Genomic DNA, 14,640 nt, shown 5'->3' with positions numbered 1-14,640 from the left:
TTTCATGGCCAGTTGTTATTAAATTGACATTTATGCCTTCATGACAAGATGTAAATTGTAATGTAACATTATCGGATTTTGTAACTTAGTGATTATTGGAATGCAATGTAATTTCTACCTTATGATGCAAACAATGTATGAAAATTTATTGTAATGCATATGTTTCATTTAAATATTAGATGTAATGTTATGGTTAGATTCCTAATGAATGAACTTAAACATGCCATCTGTATTTTAGACTATTGGATGAATTAACCATTGATTAAGTGTAATTACGTTATTAAGTTTAATCAACATAATTTGATTAATTCTCGTTAGTGATGTTAGTGGTAAACCTAGTTAACCAAGTTGGGAAACCCTTTAGGTGTTAAGTTAAGTCTTCCGTTGTGTAATCTAACTTAATGTTAACTCAATGTATCATTAAACTTATTAAGTTTAAAAAAAATAAATTATTTGCACTCTTTCTAGTGTTTTAGTTTAATCCCTCCAGGGTTTCCTGGCGGGGCGTTACAAATATAACATGCAAACATGAAAAAAAAGGTAAACATTTGTTCATGCACAGAGGTAATAAGTTTTAACATAGAATGTAAGAAGAGAGAAGAGGTGAAAATGGTAATTTTTCATTAATAAAGAGGCATGAGCTAGTTTACAGTTGCAGAAGATGCAAAAAATACATATTATGCCAAAGAAAACAGGGGAAGAACCTTTTTCCTTGAATGCAAAATGTTTGTTATTCCTTAAAATGGTAAGAGAGAGAGAGAGAGAGAGGATGTGGCAGGGAGAAAAACTCTAGCCACGACCCTGCCAAAATCTGACATGTTTGAACGAAAAAATAACGGCTGAAGGTGTGGAAACTCATCCCAAATACCCTTGCTGTACTTTTGCATTGATGATTTTAACTTTAAGGATGAATTGCAAAAATTTCTCATGAATTTGTTGAAAATGGTGGCCCAGTAAAGGCTTCCTGATGGAAAAGTGGGTCTGCAACAATGAATGAACCATGGCTGCCCCTTTTCCCCAATAATCACGATAAAAATGCATTAAAGGCCTTCATGAAGCCCCTATGTCACTGGGGGGTTTGGTGAATGATTAATGGCTTTATAGAGGGCGCAGGTGCAGAAAGCAGTGCGAATTGGTAAAAGAATGGGTCGTTGGAAATAGTTGGAGGTTGCACTAGTTCTAGGAATCATCAAAATCATCGACTCTTTACCTTCTCATTTAATCATCCTCTTTCTCTTCTTTTTGGTCTTTTGTAATGTTTCTCTTTTCTGTTGGGACTTCCAACACCTTGGGAACATCTGACTGCTTACCTTTCTCTATTTGCATTCCTTTTTCTTGGTCTTTTGCTCCCGTCTTCTACTTTTCTTGTTGGGGAGTAAGTGGGAAGTGGAACTTGTTCAAGGTTTGCGTGGTTCCGAGATCCATGGGAAGCTTCAACATCCTCTTTCTTGTTCTTTTTGTTGCCGCCTGCAATTTATCTGTCACCTTCTTATTGCCTTGGCTCCTTTTCTCGTGTGGGCCCCCTTTATTACTTTATTGGAGGCTTATGCCTGGTTCTCTTGGTCTTACCCTTGTTAACTTGTCTTTTTTTCTCTGAGAGGCTATGTAGGAACTAGGAATCTCGTTGGAGGTTCTTATGGTTTTGAGAACCGTGGGAAGTTCCATCACTATATTGGAAGATGAAGATTCTAGAATAATATAGTTCTGTTGGTCCCATTAAATAGGTCTTCAACATCAATGGGTCTTCATAAAGTTGTGGTTTAAAAGTGATATTGTAAATTCCAGTTTGTATCATCATCATTTTGCCTGAGTTTGATTGTGAAATAAGGTTCCTAACTAGTTTCGATGAATGATAGTTGTCGCTTGTCACTGCTAAGATTGATGTGAATTCTTCATTTTGATGGAGGGATGGAGTTCCTGCATATTTAATTTATATAACTGATCTGATAGTCTTGCTTGGATTGAAATTCTCCATTCAAATTTTGGCCATCTTACAAGAGCAATGAATCTTAGATGTGATAGATCTGTGTTAATTCATAATATGACAAAATGTCCTTGATTCCCTACCATATATGGTGGTGATGTAAGCCAGATTTGCTAACTATTGGTGAGCAATTTTTGAATAATGATTATATTGTTCATTTATACCAAGTCTTAATATTTGCATTTGGACATGTCTTTGCATGGAATTAAAGTAACATGAAATAAACAATTAAAGCCTATAAGAGGAGGATTTAGAGGTCTAGGAGGTTGTTGTAGGGAAGTCTCTACTCAACCAGTCTACTACAATATTGTTTCTTGGAATATGTTGAGTAGCATTATTAAACTGATTGAAATAATCTTTCCACTGTACATACTCAACTCTCCCATCCTTGCGACCATGATCCTTATCTTTGAATGTTAAGAATCTAGTACAATGATTTTTTTTTTAAATGAAATGCTTGAGAGATGCATGAGTTTTAGAGCAAATTTTTTTAGGCATTTCTTTACCCCATATATCTCTTTATCAGATGAACTCCACTTTTGGGCTCCTTCAACAAATAGTCCGCTAGCATGCTCAACTACAAATTCTTTGTCTTCGTTTACAAAGCAAAGGACACCTCCCCTTGCATAATCAGAGGCACCTGTGTAGAGCATAAAATCTTCTGTTGTTGGCCATGTGTAGTGTAGGAAGATGATTGTGTTTTTTTTTCCAACTGCTGCTGTATATTCTTCTTTTCAAAAGATTTTTTTTTTCTTGAGAAGTTGGTGGAGAGATTCGCCAGAAAATTTGTCAGAAAATTTCTATAATATTTCAAGAACAAAGGAGCCAAAGCGATTGAAACATCTGCAGGCTCACAAGCCTTTTATATTGTTCTTATTCTTGTGTTTGGGCAGATTGTTGGATCATTGTATTTATATTTATTAATTTTATTTTTTCTTTTGTTTTTCAATGATGATTATTATTCAGTTACTTTATCTTGAGACCTGGTACTTGAAAGTGAGCAGAATATGATCTCAGATGCCTTGATTCAATATGACTTATGCTTTGGTATGCATGTTATGAGATTTCATGGCAGATGTCATAGTAATTGATTAATTATATGCCTTTGTATGTTCTAAAATCTAAATGCTGTTTCTTTTATGTTTGTTTACCATCATTATTGATGGTTGGGTCCTAAAATTTTCAACTTTTTTGAGTGAATATAAAAGCAAAAACTGACTACCGCTTTCGCTCTATTATTGCCAAGATCTCCTTGCAGATGATCTAGTGAATTGTTTTACATTATCATTTGGTATTTCTAAAACTTTATAGGGAGGTTCATAACAAATTAGATTAGAGAAATTGTTGATTTTCTTTTTGCTTGCATTGTGTCAAAATAATGTAGTGATATTTTAATAAATATTCCCTCAAAAGCCTTCTGATTTTAATTTTAGGCCTCATCTATGGTTTGTCTCTGCACATCTTGAATGCTTTTCTAGCTGACAGAATAGTGTTAAAATAGCATATATGCTAGAAATTGCATGCAGCCTTTGCAATTTCACTCTTGACAAAGATTTGAGTATTCTTGGCAGGTGAAAGCATGGCTCGAGGGAGGAAAAGACGTAAGATTGGGCGATTGGAAAGCTGCTGAAGTTGAGATTATGAATTCGTTTCAGTTGCTAAGTGCGAAGCCTGTTGTTTACTTGGTAGGTCTATACTCCTTTGCAAGTCAATAAATAGACTAGTAGTTCTAATTTACAGCATCCTTTTTACATTGCATCAACTTACCAAAGTCTCACAATGTAGAGTTGTTGGCCTTGGCCTGAAACACTCAAAAAACAGAAAAAGTCCAAATTGAATGGTTCTGATAGTGGAAACAGTAAGAATTTAAATGAAACAGTATAGCATTTGAAGCAAAAACAATATTGAAGGAACGGGGAATGTGTGCTTGACCATTTCCTGAGTAAGATCACGAGTCTGAGTTTTTGAGGCTTGAATCATTCCAGCAGAGCTGTTTGCATCCAAAATTTTGGCCAGAGTCCTTAATACTTTTGCAGGATCAAAGCTGATAGAATCTGTTACCCAGGATTCCTGCAGAACCTCTATTAAATTACATTTCTTAAGCATGTGTTAGGGGTTTCTGATTACTTATCTTCACTGAAGCCAGTGGTTGCGATGTTGAATGAAGTCCTCATTTATTAATAAAGAATACCAACCATCTGGCCCAGGATAGCCACATGATCAGTAGCATGCTGCCATCTTGGCAACATGCAACAAAGATGTCTGTTGTTGTCTCCAACATTATCAAATGTGTGAGCATCGATCCTATTAGCTAAAAACTGAAGCCAAAAACAAAAACATAGTTACTATGTGCCAACACATACTATCCAGCCAACCAAAAACCACTCAAATCCAGTACATGGCCCACCTTCCAAAGCCAGAATTGTCCATTCACCCCATTCCAAGAATATCCTTAACCACAACCACAATTGAAGTGCTAGCCATCTTCCCTGCCTACATAAGGAATGAGCAATGGGAAACAAACACCATGGAATATCACCTTATCTTGCTGAGATCTATGCTCTTTATTATCACAAAAAATGTGAATGGTATGGTTACTAGAAACCTCAATAGGACCCTTGTAATGGGTCACCATGAGACTCACTGCCACCTTACCATTGTCAACGCAATAAGCACCAGTAATTCTTGCATCATCTTTTCTCTTTCTCACCGTCTACTGCAAAGTCCACTGGGAGCTTTTCTTCTCTGATTATGAGAGCCATCACCCACAGCCTTTACTTTTTTTCATAGCTTGTTTCCACCTTTGGATTCACAATAGACATGCCAGCAAAATGCCCAATTAACAAAAGATGGAACAATCAAGTTCACAGAGATGTTTCAGGAATAATCTGCCAATTTAGAGATGAAATACTCCCCACTGGAGGCTTTGGAGCATTGCAGGCATGTCATCCGGACACCATTAAAGCAATTTTGTAATCATTTTAACTTCATGCTCTCATTTTAATTTAAAGCTTCACATAATTTCATGAGGCTGTGCTTTCCAAGTTTAGTTACTGATGTGTTAAAGTAGATATTTAGCAGCTAGCTATTACACCTTTTTGTTTTCTTAAGATTCTACAGCAAACTATTCCTGCTATTTCTGTGGTGCAGATGGTCCCACAAAAGACTTCGAAACTTCAAAATTTAGAATCTTCCACAAAAAATGGAAGAGCCATTTTTCAGAAATAAAAATTGGAGCTTCTACTAGCAATGGTTGGGCAAGAAGTTTGAACTATCTTCTAATATTTCTAAATAAAAGTGCTTGTCATATCTACGAAAGGCAGTTTTCTAGTGGCCTGTCTCTATTGAAAACTTTTTAAGGACAATTTTAGCTTAATTTGCTAATTAGTATCCTGAACGCTGACAGATGAGTTTCAGATTTTATTTTGTATGGGACCTTTTACTGCAAAAGCTTTTGGAAATTTAAGGGCATTGCTTCTTGGGAACACTTAAGAATGCCTCCTCCTTTGGACCACTTTGTATACAAGATCCTCCTTGGAGTTCAAATATTTTTGTTTTCTCTCTTGCATGGGTGTACACATAGTTTTGTGTTCTCTTTAATATTTTAAACATGGTTTCCATTCCAAAGGAAGAGACTGATTATCTAAAATTCTATTTGCTATAGTGAATCTAATGACCAATACCATGCAGGTGAACATGACAGAAAAGGACTACCATAGAAAGAAGAACAAATACCTCCCAAAGATACATTCTTGGTAAGTAACATCATCAGTCAGTGTTGTACTTTTTTTCCTATCCTTGTTAAATTCTATCTTCTTCTTTCCCTATCTCTCTTTCCTTCTATATATGCATGCACATATTACATATTTTATATATACACAAATTGTGCTTTTGATCTATATGGATTCAATCAATATATAAGTTTATATAATGGTCTAAAATGTTGATGAGTGAAAACATTTAGCTTTTTTATGTTCTATGCAATTATAAATATTTGAATTGGAATTAATAACTGATTCAAAATTCTTTGCAGCCTGTTAGTTGTATGATAACAAGCAATACGTGACAATACGTAGCTTTTACCAAATAGTTGCAAATTGGCTCAATGTTACTAGTTATCTCAAGGTTCTCTATTATCAATGTTTCTGAGTTTGCTACCTTGGTTCCCATCATTTTGCTATTTTAAAAAAGTAGCCATGAAACTTGTGGTTTATTGCTTGCAAATACATCTTAATGTCTGTGGTGTTATGGCCAATCTTCCTGTCTGCTTGATCAAAATTCAAACCAAATATTATTTTATTTATATGTGCTTCTGTTAGGCTCCTTTTGATAGGCTTTTCATAAATTTAATGGTTTCAGGGTTCAGGAGCATGGAGGTGAACCCATAATTCCCTTTAGTGGCATTCTAGAGCAGAAGCTGGGAGATATGCCTCCTGACGAAGCTGCCAAATATTGTGAGGAAAACAAAATTCAAAGGTACATTAAATTAACTCTACTTTAGATCCTGTTAACAAGTTATATCAATCAGGTAAAATGTAATTTTGATAAGCATGAAATTGGACACAATAGAAAGATGAAAGAAACACATGAAGGATTATTGTCCACATTGAAGTTTCAATATGAGTAATGATTACAAGAATATCAAATTTATGGAGAATACTTAATACTGGCACTGCAAATTAAAATAATTAGCTTGAGCAGCAAATTAAAATAATTAGCTTGAGCAGCAAATTAAAATAATTAGCTTGAGCAGAAGCTGGCTGATATGTTGCTGGATAAAGCTGCCAAATTTTGTTAGGAAAAACAAAATAAAGGGACAACAAAGTTAACTTTACTTTAGATCCTGTTTACAAGTTATTTTTATCAGGTAGAAAATTAAAATGCATCTTGATAACTTGATAAGCATGAAACTAGACAAGATAGGAAGGTTAAAGAAACATATAAAACTCAATTGTTTACTTTCAAGTTTTAAATTTTTGTGAGCAGCTATTATGCAGCCATGTGGCTTGTGATGGAATTTTCTATGATATACTAGATTAGTTGTGTAGATACTTGTGCTTTGTGCTTCGTTTGATGTCTTTCTGTAACAGTATTTATCAGGGCACGTGAGTATGAGGAACATGTAAATTAAAATAACTAACTTTGCAGTTGCAAATGTAAGAATATTTCCTGGTGACCACAATTGCAGGAATTCAAATTTTTATGAGCAGCTATTATACAGCAATGTGGCTTGTGATGAAATTTGCTATGATATGGTAGTTTAGGTGTGTAGATATTTGTGCTTTGTGCTTCATTTGAATTTTTTATGTCTTTCTGCAACAGTATTTACCAGTGCATGTGACTATGAGGAACATGTAGTTGAAGTCCATATTGAAAATCCGGTATGATGGGGTATGTGGGTCTAGTTCACATTGGAAAGAATCATTTACATTACTAGCTGCTTGATGTCTTTCTGAAATAGTATTCACCAGTGCATGTGACTATGAGGAACATGTAGTTGAAGTCCATATTGAAAATCTGGTATGATGGGGTATGTGGGTCTAGTTCACATTGGAAAGAATCATATGCATTACTAGCTGCATTTATACCATTTCCTTTTGGATGTATGAATTCTCTCACTTGGAGGGACATTGAATTTAAATTGGGTCTAGTAACCTCAAATTTCGTGGAACGAAGGGTAGTAAAGGTACAAGTAATTGACTTTGATTTTTAAAAAATAAAGTGAACTGGGATCTTTAGTAGCTAATTTCACAAAATATTTATAGTTAAGGAATTGATGGATTGAATTAGTTTGTGATCTTACCAACTTGTGGGTTTTTTTAAAGCCAATTTGCAACTCTTTTGTTAAATCAATAGGTGCTTTTGATTTTTCACAACCTGTGTCATAGCAGCAGGTATAGGAGATGATTTTGACTATCAATTGTGTGATATAAAAATTTCTGCATCGAAGTGTTTTGATGCTTGATTCTCTTTGAGATCATGTTGTTTTTTCTTTGAGACACTCTCTTGTTTTCTTAGGATATGATTCTTCATTTGGGTTGGTTAGTTGTTTCCTTAGGATGCAGTGATTTATAGGTTTCAAAATCTGTCAAGGATTGAAAAAAATGTTTTTTGGTAATATATGGTGAGTTGGATGATATGGCTTTCTTCCTACCAAAGAACATCCATACAGTTTGATCTTTTTTCAGTTGTAATTCTAAAGCTAAGATTCTAAGGAATTTCTTACCACTTTAACACCATGCTGGTGGTGCATTTCTTTTATCAACAGCAATGTACAGAAACAATTATTGTAGCTTCCCTCAATTTGGTAACTTTTTTTCTGGAGTGCATAAAATATTCCTACAGTCAACTTTGTTGAAACATATTTCTTCTTCTTCATCATGTATCACATTCTTCCCTGTAGAAATGGCAAGAAGATTTTTGTCATAATGTGATTGCTCCTCTATGTGATTGAATTGAACAGGGTTCATAAATAATATGTTATTTTCTTGCATTATTTCATTCTCCTAATTTTTGAATTTCATAATTCTACTTGTGTTTGTAAAATTAGATTGGATACACATACTGGCAACTCAAATGTGCACGGTGAAATAATACATCACATATAATTTTTTTTCTAAAGTTCTGTAATTTCTTTTGCAGTTGCCTTCCAAAGATTATAAAGACTGGTTTTGCTGCAATAAACCTCATCTACTTTTTCACTGCAGGGCCAGATGAGGTACATCTTTTTACAATTTGATATTTCCAATTCATAGTCATTTTCTCTTTAACTATTTATGGAGGTAACTGACGATGTTTGGAATGGTGAAAGCTAAAGGATGACGCAATGGAATATATAGTTACTTAACTACTGTTTCTGATACTGTGTTTAATTTGGCAGTACTTTTTAAAAATTATTTGGTTTTTCCTCTGTAGATAAGGCCCTTTGAGACAAAATTACATTAATTAATGTGGTAAAATTCATAAATAATGATATTAGTTAATAAATATGCATATTTTGGCACCTTTAAAAATTAATTTATCATTTTAATTATTAATTAATGAATTAAATTAGACAATCATAGCATGTCCATCCTTCAGCTTCTGTATGGCTGGTCTTCAAGATTGGCCGAAGCCAAGGCCATTAAATTTTCTAAAGTACCGAGTTGCATAGCAATCTCTTAAAAGGTAGTGACATATAACATAGGAAATATGTTTTTGTCCAACCAAAGTGGTGGCTTTCTTCCTGTTACTCTTATTTAGCTTAATATTTATAAAAAATGAATTGTGGCTTCATAATCTATGAAATTTCCAAAAGAATTTACCTTCATCATTGATAGCTGATGGTGGAGTACTGAGAATATGTGGTCAGTGGTATGGAAGAGGTTTGGAACTTGGAAGTTTTCTCTCCAACTGCTGATCTCAAGGTATTTGAAATGACTATCCTCAGGTAATTTGCATAGTTTGTATCCTTGTATTGTGTCAATACAATAAAATCATCATCTTTGACCATAGAAAATCAAGTTTGGATTTCCTCCATGTTTGAAGATGCTTGCCTGTTATAACCATGAAGCTTTGCATAGCATGGTAATGCTTCTACAAAGAGAGAATTCAAATGTTCAATTTTCTATTATGTTTCTACATATAGAATATGAAGATAAAACAGGAAGAACACACCTCCTATTTATAGAAAATAGAGGTGTTATAAAAGAATAAATGAGTGGTTAGAATAGACAACTTTCAATGCATTTGCCCCTGACTTAAGTGTAAAGTGTAAGCTTAGGAGAGAAAGAGTAGTGAAAAATGATGCTCAATTATTGATCTTGACAGCTAGGCTTGACCAAGTAACAATGTATAATGGGAGCAATGAAGGAAGGACTTGTGAGAAATTCTCCTCAAGGACAACTTCCTTCACTCCAAGCATTGATTGCAGTTAAAGACAATGAGATGATGCTAAATGCTTAGTGAAGACTTCTGCCACCTGCTTCTTGGTAGGCAAGTACATTGATGCTCCACTAGGTTGTTACAAATGTGTATATCACTTTGGTTGTCACCAAAGAGTAGTGGGATAATCATGATAAAAAGCCAAGCTTTGTCATCAATAGGTGAAGCCAAAGAACCTCCTTAGTAGCTAGAACAACTCCTTAATACTCAACTTGCTTAGATGATAATGCAATAACCGTTTGCTTCTTGTGTGACCATACAACTAGACTAGAACCAAGCCAATAGATAAAGCCAAAAGTGGAATTCTGATCATTAATATCACTGGCCCAATCTAAGTTAGTGAAATCCACAATCCGAGTAGTAGCTCTTGATGTATATTGTTTGCCTAAGTGTAAAGTGCCTTGAATATGCCTTATAATACGTCTGATTTGTTTCCAGTGATTCTCATGAGGATCCTGGGAGAAACTTGAGAGTTGACCAACTGCAAAGGAGATACTGGGATAATTGTGTGAGATGCAAAATACTACCCATCATTTGGGGATACAAAGTACAATCAACTCTTGGTGAAATGCAAGTGGCGAATATTTGAATCCTGGACTAAAAAGGTGAGGGGACAAGCTTGCAATCAGCCATGCCAAAATGATGAAGCAAGTCATGATCATTTTTCTATTGATAAATGGAGATCACATGGGAAGACTAGATGACTTCTAGCCATAGAAGATAATGCAGAAATCACGAGTTGCTTATGTCAAACTGCTTCATCCAATCATGCTGTATACCTTGTATCATAGAAAGAGAACTATGTGTAAGGATCAAGTTGTCAACATAGAGGACAAGAATCAAAAGGTCATTTCCATCCCTTTGAGTGCATATTGTGGGGTTAGAATGCCAATGGGTGAAACCAAAAGCAAGCAGGAAATTGGCCATCTTCACATACCATGCTAGGAGCCTATTTGAAACCATATACTGAATGTTGAAGCTTGCTTACAAATGAAGAATCCTATACAAAACTTGGTGGCTGCTCCATATAAATCTCCTCACGGAGAGCACCATGTGAGAAAGCACTCTTCACATCCATTTGGTATGTGGACCATTCCCATGAGGCAGCTAATAAAGGCACAAGGTGAATTGAGTCCATTTTGGCAACTGTTGTAAAAATTATGTAGTAATCAATACCCTCAATTTGTGAAAAGCCCTTGGACACAAGATGTGCCTTATACTTGTCAATGGAATGATCAGTTACATACTTGGTCTTGTAGACCCACTCTCTCTGAACCAACTTTCTTCTTTTAGAAAGAGGTACAAGATCCCAAGTGTGATTCTTCATACTGCTTAGTCATAGCGTCATCTCACTCTAGTGTGTCCTATCACATTTGAAATTTTTTGTGGATTATTTGAAATAGCATGAGAATGGGTACAGTGGTTTTTGTCAGGTCATTTGTTAAAGGGCTTGCCTCTTGTCAAGTTGTGTGAACCCAATGGGGCAAAAACTATGCAACAACAGGTGGTGGAGTAGGATCTATGGTGACATCATCATCATCCTCAAGAAGTAAAGAATTCTCAAGAGATGGAAGTGTAGTGATTGAGGAAGAAGTTGTAGATGTATGATCTAACCTTAACATTCTATTAGAACATGACGTGTGACTAGGTGAAACAATTGACAAGTTTTCACATCCTTGTGGTAACCAAGAAAAATGAGTTGTTCACTCTTGTGTCCATGGCTTTGTGTTACCATTAGGGATAAATGCTTGAGATTTACCATATACTATGAATGAAGAAACATTAGCCTTGACGTGGGTCCAAGAATTTGTGGTGCATGTAGTTCTATATGTAGTTGGTACAATTGATAGCCTCAACACAAAAGGTAGGTGGCATGTTTTAGATGAATCTTAAAATTAGCCATTTCTTTCAGTCCTATGTCCCCTTTTAGCAACAACATTTTGTTGAGTTGTGTAAGGGATTGTATATTGATGGTGTCAACTGTATCCTATACTTAATAAAAATACTAAAATGCTTAATTGACATACTTCTGCTTGTAGGAGATGTTGTCATTGATGTCAAAGGAGCAAAGACAATGTTGTCACTAATGTCAAGTGTTAGTCATTGATGTCAAAGTTCAGGGAGAATTCTTGTGTTCAGATTACAGATAATAGTCATGCATGAACATCATTATATAGAGGTTGTATATCAGTTTTTGTACAGTTGTAGCATTCTATGTAAGATGAATAAACTAGATCTATTAGTCACTATGAGTACTCAGTAAGAAAGATATGAGACTATGGTGCAGCAAACCAAAGAACAAAAGAAGAATCAGTGTTTGTCATTAAGAGCAGAGAGTAGACAATAAGGAGAACAACGACTTTATTGATGGAAATCTTAATAAAAGGAAGTAATAAATGTATTAGCAGAAATTAGTGAGAAGGATATAATGCAGCAATTAGTGACAAGGAGACAGTGATTGGGAAAGAGAATAAAGAGCTGCAATTATTTTAAGAAGAGACTCCCATTATCATTGTAAGCAGCAACTTTATTTTCAATATAAGAGAACAGTGACTTAAGACAGAAATTAAAGGCAATGGAGCAGTGATGGAAAGGAATAAACACAGATGAATGTTATGTGTAGCAATTCATTCCAGATATCTAATGGGCAGTGATTGATGTGTGTAGCCTATAAAAGCAATTAATGTATAAGAAGTGGAGTCCATCAAAGCAGCGATAAACACTGTCAAAGAACAACAGTATATAACATACTAAGTTTGGATTACTATGCTTTACATTATGCTTTACATCACATGTTGATTGATACTTTACAGTTACAGTCTGATCTCATACACTGAAAGGTTGAATTCGTTGATCAATATAGTCTCTGTCTGATAAAAAAAAACAACTTACAGTCTGATCATAAAGTGATTACAGTCCCAGTCTGATTATACAATGACAGCATGTTTACAGTTTACAGTATGTTCTAGTTTTTACACTTGGCAAGGGTAGCAGTCTGTTTTAAACAAAACACTATGACACTGATCATATTAAGAGAGTCTTGAAAGACAGCAATCAGAGGTTGGAAATACAGCGATCCATATTTAAGGCATATAAGACAACTTGTCTTAATCAAAAAGCTGGGGAAAATCGTCTTATTAAAAAAACTGGGAAAATTCATCTTATTCAAAAAATTGGAGAAATTCGTCTCACTCAAAAAGGGTGAATTCCTTTGTCTTATTCACAGGAAAAGACAAAACCCAGAAAAAGACAAAATAGGGATGAGACAAAAGTTAAATAAGACGAGATTGACTTATATAAGGTGCGATTCCATTAAAGGAAGCTGAACGATTTTTAAGGTTAAGTTTTATATTTGTAAAGTTAGAAATCATTAATTAAAGGCAGCGCTTTAATTAAGATATCAATCCATAAGGTTGCGATTGGTTCAGATTAATATAATTAACAAAACTTAACAAAAGGACATGCCATTTCGATAAAGGCATGACTCATAAAATAAAACATATATATGTAGAAGGAAATTGGTGTTTTGAGAGAAGTGTGTTATTATAAGAATAAGGTACATTTCATATGCACAAGGAGTTTCACGTATAAAGAAGATAACATGTGTGAGTGTGAAAGAAAAAGAATATAAAAAATACAGTTTCAGATTTTAAGCAGAGGAATGTGCTGTGTATGTATGATGTGTGTGTGAAGACAATCACGTATTTAGTGTGAAGAAGAATATGATGTGTGTGGTGTATGTGATAGAAAATGCTGAAGAAATAAGCAAAAGTAAGAAAACAGTAAGAAGAGAAGTATGCTGTGTATATGTGTTATGAAATAAATAATTATTCATATACAGCTCAGTGTTAGAGGGCTGTAGATGAATACTATATATCATATCCGAGAAGGGATATACAAGTAGTTGATGAGAAGAAAATTCTGTCATCATATAGCAGATTTATCATCAGCATTGTAACAGTTTGAAGAAGGAAATTTGAGAAGAATAGAATCCATCATCCGTTGTTATAGCGACATTGTAAAGGTGGAAAATCAGATTTATGAGAAGTGGGTTGGTGCTCACGAATTCTGAAGTGGGAGTTGGTGCTTCCTGTGAGTTGTGTTGATGTGTGTTTTAGGCGCATGCAAACACAGAATAAAATACCTTAAGTATCTTATCCTCTCTTGAATAAAATCTCTTGGATGCTGAAGACTAGCTTAAGTGTTGTTTGTAATTAGGGATGGCGGATTCCAATTGCCTTGGGCAACATTGGAATCTACCTAAGGGGGCCAGCCTCTTCTTCAACGTGTAGGGCTGGGCCCTATACCTCTCAGCATCTCCTAAAGTCTCCACGCTACATTCAAGCCTAACACGCCATCATGATAGGGCCAACCCTATCCCAATACATTTCACATTAATTAAATTAAAAAGGTTTTAATTCATAGGGCAAGCCGACATGTTTAGGAGTACTGCTCCACATATAAATAAGTATAAACCTCACATCACAATTCAATCATTCAGTTTTCATTCATGCGAAATGCATATGCCTGGCTAATGCGAACTTCAGCGAGAAATATTACATCTGCACTTACAGCAATTACCTCTGCCACATCGGCAATTTACATCTGCTAGTTGAGGTGCGAAATTCATCATTAGGAGTCAGCGAACTTAGTGAATACACAGCGAATTCCTTGAAGGTCTGCAATATACGTTAAAGGAGCAGCAAAATGGCAGCAACCATCACTCAGGTGAT

At 35.0% G+C, this 14,640-nt stretch overlaps 1 protein-coding gene across 1 annotated transcript in view; it reads left to right on the top strand.

Annotated features, from left to right (window-relative positions):
• LOC131037607 (obg-like ATPase 1) overlaps nt 1–14,640 on the top strand; it is a 110,699-nt gene that overhangs the window by 47,390 nt on the left and 48,669 nt on the right. The window contains exons 6-9 of the mRNA XM_057969788.2: nt 3,556–3,669; nt 5,675–5,739; nt 6,344–6,460; nt 8,627–8,702. Of these exons, the coding sequence (XP_057825771.1) occupies nt 3,556–3,669; nt 5,675–5,739; nt 6,344–6,460; nt 8,627–8,702 (372 nt within the window). The remainder of the gene's footprint in view (nt 1–3,555; nt 3,670–5,674; nt 5,740–6,343; nt 6,461–8,626; nt 8,703–14,640) is intronic.

This window comes from Cryptomeria japonica, chromosome 11 (assembly GCF_030272615.1).
Source record: "Cryptomeria japonica chromosome 11, Sugi_1.0, whole genome shotgun sequence".
Classification (NCBI taxonomy): Eukaryota; Viridiplantae; Streptophyta; class Pinopsida; order Cupressales; family Cupressaceae; genus Cryptomeria; species Cryptomeria japonica.
Note: the sequence above shows the minus strand (reverse complement) of the source record. Positions and strands in the feature narration are given on the sequence as shown.